The 13,368-nt window shown below is 42.0% G+C and overlaps 1 protein-coding gene across 1 annotated transcript in view; it reads right to left on the minus strand.

Annotated features, from left to right (window-relative positions):
* Positions 1-13,368, minus strand: part of LOC128692116 (dentin sialophosphoprotein-like) — a 106,002-nt gene that overhangs the window by 11,454 nt on the left and 81,180 nt on the right. Inside the window, exons 5-6 of the mRNA XM_070085060.1 lie at positions 9,077-9,270; positions 4,307-4,464 (exon numbers count right to left, since the gene is read on the minus strand). Coding sequence (XP_069941161.1) covers positions 4,307-4,464; positions 9,077-9,270 — 352 coding nt within the window. The remainder of the gene's footprint in view (positions 1-4,306; positions 4,465-9,076; positions 9,271-13,368) is intronic.

Below are 13,368 nucleotides of genomic sequence, written 5' to 3' on the forward strand. Positions count from 1 at the left end.
ACTCCAACAACATGCTCATTGGAGAAGCCAGGTATAGATACTCAAAAATTAGCGACAATTGCTATAGCGCACAAAATACGTGCTAAAGGAATAACTGGGAAATCGAACACAAAGAGTAGTGGTCAACAGATTTAAATCGGAGGCTGCCATAGTGAAGAGCTCTGTTCCACAAGGCACAGTACTCGCCCCATCTTATTCCTCATCCTCATATCAGACATAGACAGAGATATACACCACAGCACCGTATCATCCTTTGCGGATGATACTAGGATCTGCACGAAGCTGTCATCTACTGAGGACGCGGTTAACCTCCAAGAAGATATAAACAAAGTTTTCCAGTGGGCAACGGAAAACAATATGATGTTCAATGAGGACAAATTCCAACTACTCCGTTATGGAAAACTGGAGGAGATAATAACTAGAACAGAGTATACTACAAACTCTGGCCATACAATAGAGCAGAAAAATAATGCAAGGGACCTGGGAGTAATAATGTCTGAGGATCTCACTTTCAAGGATCACAACAGTGCCACGATCACAAGTGCAAAGAAAATGATAGGATGGATAATGAGAACGTTCAAAACGAGTGATGTCAAACCAATGATGATCCTTTTCAAATCACTTGTTCTCTCTAGGCTAGAATATTGCTGTACATTAACATCTCCATTCAAAGCAGGTGAAATTGTAGATCTAGAGAGTGTACAGAGAGCCTTTACTGCATGTATAAGTTCTGTCAAGCACCTTAACTACTGGGAACGCTTGGAAGCACTTGGCTTGTACTCGTTGGAACGCAGGAGAGAGAGCTATATCATAATCTACACTTGGAAAATCCTGGAAGGAATGGTCCGAAATCTGCACACACAAATCACTCCCTACGAAAGTAAAAGACTGGGCAGGAGATGCAAAATACCCCCAATTAAAAGTAGGGGCACCATTGGTACACTAAGAGAAAACGCCATAAGTGTCCGGGGTCCAAGACTGTTCAACAGCCTCCCATCAAGCATTAGAGAAGAATTACCAATAAACCCCTGGCTGCCTTCAAGAGAGAGCTGGACAGATACCTAAAGTCAGTGCCGGATCAGCCGTACTGTGGCTCGTACGTTGGACTGCGTGCGGCCAGCAGTAACAGCCTGGTTGATCAGGCACTGATCCACCGGGAGGCCTGGTCATGGACCGGGCCGCGGGGGCGTTGATCCCCGGAATAACCTCCAGGTAAACTCCAGGTTGCGTTTGACAAGGGAGCCTAATACCCCGTCTGTTTACAGTCTGTTTTATTGTCCAACGAATCCGTTTGAAACCGGTCAAGGGTTCGGAACCAGTCGGATCTGATCAGTGGATCACTTATTTAAAACATATCTGGTCGGTGATTTGGGCTAACACATGAAGGAACTACTGGAAATTATTTAACCGAGTAATATGTGATTAGATTGATGCAAAAGTATAACTTGCGTGTTGGAGAACTGGTGATTGCTGGCATCTCCTACAATGACGAACGGTCGAGGCCTCAACCCTTATTTACAGCCTGAAGTTTTATAGATCACTGTATCTAGCTTTTCTAGGTTTTTCCGTGTCCACCACAACAAATGCTATATATATGTATATATATATATATATATATATATATATATATATATATATATATATATATATATATATATATATATATATATATATATATATATATATATATATATATATATATATATATATCGTGCCGAATAGGCAGAACTTGCGGTCTTGGCTTAAATAGCAACGCTCATCTTGCCATATAGGGCAAGTGAAAATTTGTGTATGCAATAATTTCGCCAAAATCATTCTGAAAAAAATATATCTTTAAACGTATAAGAGAAAATTTCAGAAAGAACTTAATTTTAAATGAGTTCTTGCTAATTGACCAGTTTTACATATTCGGCACGACATATATATATATATATATATATATATATATATATATATATATATCGTGCCGAATAGGCAGAACTTGCGATCTTGGCTTAAATAGCAACGCTCATCTTGCCATATAGGGCAAGTGAAAATTTGTGTATGCAATAATTTCGCCAAAATCATTCTGAACCTAACGAAAAAAATATATTTCACTGGGTTTGTTTAGTATTAAATTATTGTAAACAAATCTAAAATATATTTAGTTGGGTTAGGCTAAAATAAATTGCGCTTGTTATAATAAGGTTAGGTAAGTTTTCTAAGGTTCTTTTGGTGCAAAATTATAATTTTTTACAATAACATTAATGAAAAAAATATAGCTTTAAACGTATAAGATAAAATTTCAGAAAGGACTTAATTTTAAATGAGTTCTTGTTAATTGATCAGTTTTACATATTTGGCACGACATATATATATATATATATATATATATATATATATATATATATATATATATATATATATATATATATATATATATATATATATATATATATATAATATTGAACTCCAGTATAAGCCCTCCTCTCAAACTTCTCCTTGATAGCTACAACAAAAACATAGGCACAACACAAAGTACGAAGCACTTTTCGACATCCCCCGTGTCCGCCACTCCTTATGCAAAAATGCAATGCACATAAAGGGCCACAAGATCTGGAATTCATTGCCCGAATTAGCAAAAGGCCCCTTGTCTGCTAATTAGTTTAGAACTATAATTTAAAATCACCTCATCTCCCAAACGTAACTACACCAACACTTTCCTATACCAAACATAACCAACTTATCCAACTACTTCCTGTTTCATTTCTTATAATTTTCCCATAACCTGAAATCTTAGAGCCAGTTTGAAATCAATTAATAAATCCTAATTAACTTAAGATCTAAATCATTTTAAAATATTAATACCCGCTTAAAACTGTACTATTGTAAATTGTGCTACCTGTAATATTGTACTACCTCTTTACTGTTTACTGTACTAACCGAAATATTTTTTGCTACCTCTTTTTATGGTAATGCATAGTTAAAATTTACCACTCAGTAACCTATGTTTAGTCATAAGTAGTCTGTAATCATTGTAAATCGTACTAATTGTAATATTTTTGCTACCTCTCTTTCTGTAATAACACATAATTTGAATTCACCACTCAGTAACATATATCCAACATTATGTAATGTGTAAGCATTAAGGTTAGTCTGGCCGAAATGCACATGCATGCTAGTAGCTTTCTTTGTGTTTAACAATATTTTATTACATGTAAACTACACTTTGTATACTACACAAAGCAATAAAGTTGTTTGTTTATACACTGTAAAGGTGAGGCGCAGAAAATCTTGACAGAAAAGGCATGGCTGACTAGTAGAAGTAAGAATATAATCACTGAAAGGCAGTGTAGCACACCTACTGGGTAGGTCCCTCTCAAATCCAATCTTTCTCACTCGTAATTAGAGGTCAGGCATTGAAGTTATCGAAGATTTCCTCTGTCCCAAGATACCGTTTTGTTGCAGTGTCTAACACTGAATATGATAATGCTATACAATACCAACAAGTTGATAAGGCACATGTGCAGCAGTTATGTATATTTATCCTAAAACTTTTCGCCTACACAGGCGAAAAAAATCTCGACAGTGGAGGCAGCTTGTCCTGCCTCCACTGTCGAGATTATTTGTGCTTCACCTTGACAGTATTCAAGTCTCCATTCTGTTGCTTCAGCTTCACATTGTTCCAGGCTATGGAGCAGATCTCTTCTCCAGACTGAAGGACTGACCACCTCAAACCTACGTTTTCGAGGGTGATGGGCTGATTACATCATATTTACGTCTGTTTTGCTTCTTCTGCCCGATCTGTATTCGACGGAATGCTTCGAAATAAATATACCTGTGTCTTACTTATCAACTTTTCGGTACTGTATAGCTTTATCATATTCACACTGTCAGACACTGCAACACAACAGTATCTTGGGACAGAGGACATCTTCAACAACTTGAATGCCTGACCACTAATTACAAGTGAGAAAGGTTGGATTTCAGAGGGACCTACCCAGTAGGTGTGCTACACTGCCTCTCAATGATTTCATTCTTACTTCTACTAGTCGCCCCAGCCTCTTCTGTCGTCAAGATTTTCTGCACCTCATCTTGACAGTATACAAATATTTAAGCTCTTTCCTCAAAGCACCCTTTGAGGTTGGGGAAGAGAAGGGAGTTGTCTTGATACCATTGAGGGGCTCTTGATCCACGGAAAATTTGAATTTCCCTTCCCTTCCTTGGTTCAAGCTTAATAACCTCCCATTACCCAGGTGTTGTTTGATCTCTTGTGGATTGAGCACTTTCCCAAAAAAATAATTTTGTGTATGTTCTGCGTTATTACCTGAGGATGGCAAGCAGTGGCACCTAGGATGTGCTGCTGGGGGCACTGCTGCAGGCCCACTACACTCACGTTGATCTTGTCACTTTGTCTTGTCACTAAGATCCACTGACGGTTAGCAGAGGCAGGACAAGAAGTCGAGAACGGCCTCTCAGTAGACACTGTTGGCATGGGATCACGTTATATATATATATATATATATATATATATATATATATATATATATATATATATATATATATATATATATATATATATATATATATATATATATATTATTGTAATCACGAACAAGTGGTATTGAAATTGAATCAATAACAACATTGCGACTAGTAGAGGATTCGAACCCATGTCGTTTTGGCCCACCTCATGGTGAGCGAAAATCACATGACGCTCTCTAACCCATAGGACCACGCAATCCTACAAGAATCAAGTACCCAGCAGAGCTAGGTGTTTTACCTTGATCCGAGGACATACGGTGGTGTGGGTGCCTCTTAGCGAATTTCAACTCAGAGGCACCATGCTTCAGGGTAAGAGAAACTGGTAATTAATAAATAACCTTCATTATCGATAGGAAAAATCTAAGCAATGTTGCGAGGGTGGACCGTTAGTAGGCCCACAAACATCAGTATTATCATTAAGGACCAGTATCAATGGTACAGGATCGACCGATACGTGCATTTGTGAATTTTTCCAGCCACGGCATTGAGACACTTATTCTAAGCGGAACTTTCACTCTGGTATGAGGTTGTGAGAGGTGGCGAAGGACCAGGGTTGTTGTGTACGAGGTGGGGAATGAGGCTCGAGAGGTTGTGAAAGGTGGGAGGAGTAAGGGGTCACTTTTGTGAGTATGAGATAAGGTTAGAGGGGTTGTGAAGAGCCGGGAGGGGGCAGAGGTGCCTGCGTGACTGTCCAGTAATGAAACATCAACATAGAAACCTGTTGTGATGACGGTGGGATCAATACTGCAATGTGTCATCACTGAGACGCGGCACTTACACCCATTTATGGCACTCAGCTGTGCCACTATCACCCACTGACACTCTCAGCTGTGTCACCACCACCCACTGACACTACCAGCTGTGTCACCACAACCCACTGACATTCCCAGCTGTGTCACCATTACACATTGACACTACCAGATGTGTCTCCACTACACACTGACACCCTCAACTGTCACCGCCACTCACTGACACTCTTAACTGTCAGTACCACACACTGATACTCCCAGTTGTGTCATCACCACACACTGATACTCCCAGCTGTGTCAGGTCAGCATTTTTCACCGCTGCTTCATACCCTTCCTCCTGTCTCACCTCTTGATAAAAAGCTCCATCCTGTCACTTCTTCTCCATATTGCATACTATGGAACACTCAGACTGAGGGACTGAGCTGATTACATCGTCTTCACTTCTGCTTCTATCAACTTTTCTGTACTTGACTGTACTTGTAGTATAATAAAGATACCTAACTGTTGCATATGTGTCTTACCTAACAACCTGTCGGTATTTTATACCATTTTAATGTTCAATCTGTCAGACACTGCAACACAAGGGTATCTTGGTACAGACCTGCAATCAACTTCGACAACTTCCACTAGTGAGAGGGGCTGGATTTGAGAGGGACCTGACTTCTCAACATCTGAGTTCTTACCTCTCCTAGTGGCCTACGTCTCACCTCTTGGCGCTATAAAAAGCTCCATCCTGTCACTTCTTCTCCATATTGTTTCATACTATGGAACAATGCTCTTCTCCAGACTGAGGGACTGACCACCTCAAAACTTTAAGGGTGATGGACTGATTACATCGTCTTCAAGTATCTTCTGCTTCTATCAACTTTTCTGTACTTGACTGAAGAAGCCTACTGTGTAGGCGAAACGTTTCATAATAAAGATACCTAACTGTTGCATATGTGTCTTACCTAACAACCTGTCGTTATTTTATACCATTTTAATGCACAACCCACTGACATTCCCAGCTGTGTCACCATTACACATTGACACTACCAGATGTCTCCACTACACACTGACACCCTCAACTGTCACCGCCACTCACTTTTTATGTAGATAATCTTCAAGGGACCGTAGCCACTGAAAAAGTTTTAAAGGTCCTTTACAATGAATCAAACAGTGAAATGATTAGCGCTAACATATCACTCAGAGGATGGAATACAAATTCAGCCACGCTGAACGAAGTCATAAAGTCAGACTTTCCTGAATCTGAAGTCCCGAGTAGTTGTAACTTGCTTGGGCTGGTATGGCATACCACCTCAAGGTGGTGAACCTCAAGCCTAGTAATAACCTCACCAAACGTAACTTAATATTTGAGATGTCTCGTTGTTTTGATCCATTGGAATTCATTACTCCCGTTACCATAAAGGGTAGGATTCTGATACAGGAGGCGTAGAGACTGAAAGCAAGGATGGGGCGAGAGTTTATTCATAGAAATATATGAGGCTTGGAATAACATTGTTGTGGAATTCAGTCAACTTCACCAGATTAAATTCCCAAGACAGGAAGGCCGAGAAGGCCTATTAATAAGTCAGAAGGAAGTCAGTCACCTCCATGTCCAGACCAGAAATTTTGAAGTCTAGAGCAGTCCCTCAACACGAGTTGACGGCACTTTATGTGGGTACTATACTGGGTGTCTATCGTCACAGAGCATTAAATCACTTTGAGGCAATTCTCTAGTAGTTGAGGAATGACAGAAGTTAGTTTACGTGAAGAATCGTGTGGCCGAGATTAGGGAAATGCAATGTCCCGGCCAAGGAAAACCCAGCTGACATGATGTCACGTGGGGTCCCATTCAATAAATTCTTGGGCAATACATTTAGAGGTCACCACTGACATGACCGCTGAATTCTGCCCGATAAAGGAATAATTATTAAGTTACTCAGGAGATTTGCAGCAAGGAGGTCGTGTCCCAGGTTATTGATTTTAGATCACGGATCGAACTTTGTTGCCGGCGCTGCTTACCTCGAGAAGATATTCAAGAGATAAGATAAGATAAGATAAGATAAGATAAGATTTTCTTTGGATTTTTAAACTCGAAGGGTTAGCCACCCAGGATAACCCAAGAAAGTCATTGAGGACTATAGCTTATTTCCACTGGGATCCTTAATCTTGTCCTCCAGGATGCGATCCACACCAGTCGACTAATACCCAAGTATCTGTTTGCTGCTAGGTAAACAGGACTACAGGTATAAAGAAACGCGTCGAAATGTTTCCACCCGCCGGGAATCGAACCCGGGCCCTCCGTGTGTGAAGCGGGAGCTTTAACCACCAGGCCATCAAGCAGATATCAAGCAAATATTACAGCAACGATGCTGCTTGAAGAAGACTCTCCATCATAAACAGATAGATATAGAAGAATTCAGGACAGTGGTGACTGAGGTTAAAAACAGAATTAATAACAGAACTCTGACATAAGTCAGCGATTATCTAGTCATTCTATAAGTGTTGAATCCATCCCATTTGATAAGTATACATCGTCTCGAGCCAGTATCTCCTATGTGTGAAAGTGATGCATTAAAAGATCCAAGCTACCCTGAGCCCGACTAACTCAGACACAAGTTCAAACACCTTAACTCTGAAGAATTGAGACACTTATGCAACATATGGGAATCTTTATTGAAGAAACGTTTCGCCACACAATGGTTTCATCAGTCCAATAAAAGAAGAAATGGGTAAGGAGAGGATGAGTTTGAGGTAATCAGTCCCTCAACCTGGAATCGATGTGTTCAGTCCATCACTCTTGTAGGAAGTACAGCATAGGGCCAGAGAGGTGACTTATATACTGCAGTCAGATGAGTCGAAGCAGGAGGAGACGGGATCACAGTGGGACCTACCACTAGTGTAAGTAGGTCGTCGTCCGAAGGTTGAACAAGCGTTGAAGTCTTTGTAATAAGATCCCATGATGTTGCGGTGTCTGACAGATGTGATGAATGGTTTTGAAAACCGACAAGTTGAAAAACTGAGACATTTATGCAATATACGGGAATCTTTATTGATCCCGCCTCCTCCTGCTTTGACTCATCTCACCGCAGTATATAAGCCACCTCTCTGGCCCTGTGCTGTACTTCCTACAAGAGTGATGGACTGAACACATCGATTCCAGGTTGAGGGACTGATTACCTCAATCTCCTCCTCTCCTTACCCATTTCTACTTTGTATTGGACTAATGAAGCCACTGTGTGGCGGAATGTTTCTTCAATCAAGATTCCCATATGTTGCATAAGTGTCTCAATTCTTCAAGTTGTCGGTTTTCAAAACCATTCATCACACCTTAACTCTATCATTGAACACTGGGAGAAGGTCTGGCAAAATAATAATAATAATAATAATAATAATAATAATAATAATAATAATAATAACAATAATAATAATAATAATAATAATAATAATAATAATAATAATAATAATAATAATAATAATAATAATGATAATAATAATAATATCTTTATTTCTACAAGTACATTTACAAGGTATACAGGCCTAGTTGGCATCTCTGCCACTATTACATAGAAAGCCGCTTGTTATGCAAAGTATTCCGGGAAAATTAGGTTAATTTTGTCCCAGGATGCGACCCACACAAGTCAACTAACACCCAGGTGCCCATTTTTACTGATGGGTGAACATGGACAACCAGTGTAAGGAAACACGCCCAATGTTTCCACCCCTGCCGGGAATCGAACCGGACCCTCAGCGTGTGAAGTGAGAGCTTTCACCACCAGGCCACTGGCCACCGTGGAAAGCTGCTACGACACAGTACTCACAGCGTTGTACACAAAGTGCTGCAGAGACAGTGCCGGCAGAGCACAGCTCGTGCACCACGCCCACGCCCACCCTGTACACGGCACACCGCAGAGTCACGCCCACGTCTCCGCCCATGGTAAGGTCGCCTTCCACATCGTCAGCACTGCCGCCCACACTCCCCACATGCTTCATCTCCCGCTGCTCGTCCTCCAACCTGCAGGGTGAGAGTGAGCTTAATGTAATCAAGATGAGTTGATGTGTTGCCCTGCCCTCAGGGCCAGCAAGGCTAGGTGGATGACTGGAGAGCAAACGTAGGACGGAGAAAATTAGAGGAGAGAGAGAGAGAGAGAGAGAGAGAGAGAGAGAGAGAGAGAGAGAGAGAGAGAGAGAGAGAGAGAGAGAGAGAGAGAGAGAGTGATTACCTTCATGGTAGATCTCTAAGTGTAGTTCTCAATGGAACGGAATCAGCAAGACATCCTATTGGGGCAAGTGTTCCACAAGGAAGCGTGCTGGGTCCATTGTTATGGAATGTCTACTTCAACGACCTTCTTCATCTCATCCCAGAATCACATGCATATGCAGACGACTGTACACTGACATTCACTTATTCAAGAGAAGAAATGCCAGCTGCTCTAAGCTACATCAATCACCAGCTGAGAGCTGTATCAGCTTGGGGAAATAGATGGCAAGTAACATTTGCACCTGAGAAAACGCAAATGATGATCGTCTCTAGGCACCATGATGGTAATGCTGGGGCAGTAGTAAGGATGAATGGGAGGGTGTTGGCACCTGGAGAAGAAGTTGATATCCTTGGGGTGAAATTTGACTCCAAACTAACCATGAAGAACCATGTTGTAAATCTTGCAAACAAGGCAGCCAGGAAGCTTACAGCACTTCGCCGTATCTCGCATCTGCTTGACAGTAGGGGTTGCAAGATTCTGTACGAGGCACAAGTACGCTCACACCTTGAGTATGCTCCACTTTCTTGGTCTGCCTGCCCCCCCCCCCTCTCATCTGCGACTGCTTGACAGAGTAGAGAACAGAGCAAGACGTCCCATCTCTCGCCTGGACCAATCCTGGATAGATCTGTCATTTCAGCAGAGCCTTCAACATAGGAGGGATGTGGGTGGCCTTACTGTTATGTACAAGGCCAATATTGTCAAAATACCACACTTGGATCCACTTCGAGGACAGCATGAAACAAGCTTCTATGCCACAAGACGGGCAGAAAGCAGCAACTTCACTCTGGCTGTACCCTTCTCCAGAACATCACTCCATCTGAGATCATATACCCAGGATGACTCGAGTATGGAACACATTCGTACAGCATCATGATGTAACGAGATAAAGTCAGTTAATCAAATGAAAATGCTGGCCCACAGATGGCTCCAACTTCATCCTGTTCCCTACTTGTATGTCTCATAACAATAAAAATGCTTTCAAATGAGCTGATGTAGGTAACAGCTCTTAGCTTGCCAATAAAGTTAGGAATCCTTAACCTGTAAATAGCTTGTCAATAAAGCTAGGGAACCTTAACCTTGTCAAACCCTGTGTAAAAAAGAGAGAGCGTGAGAGACAGAGACAGAGAGACAGACAGACAGAGAGACAGAGAGACAGATAGACAGAGAGACAGACAGACAGAGAGACAGAGACAGACAGACAGACAGACAGACAGAGACAGAGAAATGAACATATCTACCACATATAAACAATACATTATGAGGCGAAGAGATTAAGAACAGTCGTATGATAACATAAAAGGCGTTGTAATGAAGAGTTAGTCACATCATAACCACATCAGAACAATGTTAGTGAAGAAATTAGTAATCATTACAACTGAACAAATAACTAATGAGTAACGACCCTCTGACCTGGATCACTTCAGCGTTTGTGTCTTCCATCACTGGGTCACCTGCTGCGTGTGTCATGTGTTGCGTGTGTCATGTGTTGTGTGTGTCGTGTGTTGCGTGTGTCGTGTGTTGCGTGTGTCGTGTATGTATGTATGTACGTATGTACTAGGTGCGCAAAGCACCAACCACACTCCTGTAGTCATCTTTGCCAGCTGTAAGTAGGTTGACCAGGAGGGTGGTTGCTGGAGGGTGGGTGCAGGAAGGTGGGTGCTGGAGGGTGGGTGCTGGTGGGTGGGTTCCGGAGGTTGGTACTAGGTGACAGTATGTGCTAGGTGACAGTATGTACAAGGTGACACAGTTGCTCTGTCGCACGCCACCTACCACTTGGTTGCACTAAAAAATCACCTTTCATAACTTGCTGGATCAGGCTGACACCTCAGCTAAACTGACTAACAGGATAACACTTTACAATGTACGTACGTAGATCCATCCTCTTGGTGTACATAACTCTATAATGTACGTATGCAGATCCATGTCTCTTGATGTACGTAACTCTACATTGTATGTACACAGATCCACGCTTCTTTGTGTATATAACATGTTTATTCAAAATTCTGAATGTTTTCTTCCTGCGCCACTACTTGCTCTTGTGTCTGACTGGAAGCTTGGAGGGCTGGAAAAACTGCAGAACGAAGCAATGAGGATCATTTTAGGATGCCCTCGTACTGCCAAAATTTTAAATATGCAAAAAGAACTTGATATTCCAAGCATCAGAGATCGTGTTACTGAAAGAAATATCCTAATTGGGGTTAATATGCTCAGGCAAGCTCATTCAAACCCCTGCACAGAAGCCCTCTAAACTTTCCTCAGCACTGGTGAACACTCCTCCAGATGGGTCGAAAAAACTGGAACCGACCTCCGCATGAATCAGATACATGATTTATGTCAAGTAAGGCAACAGCGGCACTTCTCCGCTCCATGGAATATTACCCCATTCCAAACTACCATTCCTCCATTTCCCCCCAAACTACTTCTTAAATCACAACCAAAACTTCGCCTTGAAGCCAAACATGAGGCCTTAAGCTGTATTGATAACTTAGTCACACAGCACACACTCTCGCAAATTATTTACGCTGATGGTTCTGTTCACCAATCCACTGGTGCAGCTGGTAGTGCTGCTGTTGTCGTACAGAGTGATGGCTCTCTTAAAGAAATTGGAGCACGCATCAATAATTGGGCCTCTACCCTTCAGACAGAACTGTTTGCCATACTCCTTGCACTGAAATGCATCTATGTATCAAAGATTGACAGTTTAATAGTAACTGATTCTCTGTCATCCATAAATGCTCTCAACTCATTAAGCATAAATTGTGGCATGCTTGTGTCAGAAGCCAGACACAGGTATGGTAGGATTGTGGACAGTGGAGTCCGAGTGCACATGCTGTGGATTCCATCTCACATTGGTCTTCAGATGCATGATAGAACTGATAAATTGGCTAAGCTGTATGCTTTCAAAGAGGGAGTAGATTACAATCTTGGCTTGTCAGGTAGTAGTTTGAGAACAATAATACGAAAAGAACTTCAACTGAATTTTATGGACTTAAGGCTCAGGGAGATTGACACCAGTGAGTCCATCTATCATCACTCTATCATGCAGGAGGAGCCACATGTCTATGGTGCATTCAACAAAATAAGCAGACTCTTGGATGTCACTACTGCCCGGCTCCGGCTGGGTTACAAGTATCTTTGGCAGGTTAAATCACCACCACCAGATGTAGACCAAACGAAATGTAAACTTTGCCAGATGGACTATTGTCACACCCTGCGTCATTATGTACTGGAGTGCGATAAAATTAATGAATTTAGAAACAACTCACTCAGAAATGTTCAAGAAATGGCAAAGTATTTTATCTACAGTGGTATATTGCAGACCATTCTGGAGAAATACCCTGACTTTGCTAGCTGTAAATAAAGCATTACCACATGTGTGCATGTGTGTGTGTGTGTGTGTGTGTGTGTGTGTGTGTGTGTGTGTGTGTGTGTGTGTGTGTGTGTGTGTGTGTGTGTGTGTGTGTGTGTGTGTGTGTGCATTCACCTAGTTGAGATTGCAGGGGTCGAGTCCAAGCTCCTGTGTGTTTACCTGGAGTTTACCTGGAGAGAGTTCCGGGGGTCAACGCCCCCGCGGCCCGGTCTGTGACCAGGCCTCCTGGTGGATCAGAGCCTGATCAACCGGGCTGTTGCTGCTGGCTGCACGCAAACCAACGTACGAGCCACAGCCCGGCTGATCAGGAACTGACTTTAGGTGCTTGTCCAGTGCTTGTGTGTGTGTGTGTGTGTGTTTGTGTGTGTGTTTGTGTGTGCGTGTTAGTTACCATTTTGTCCTAGGCACATGTCGATTAGACACTAGGCCTGTTGTATTTGCGAGTGTGTGTGTGTGTGTGTGTGTGTGTGTGTGTGTGTGT

This window comes from Cherax quadricarinatus, chromosome 15 (assembly GCF_038502225.1).
Source record: "Cherax quadricarinatus isolate ZL_2023a chromosome 15, ASM3850222v1, whole genome shotgun sequence".
In the NCBI taxonomy this organism is placed as follows: domain Eukaryota; kingdom Metazoa; phylum Arthropoda; class Malacostraca; order Decapoda; family Parastacidae; genus Cherax; species Cherax quadricarinatus.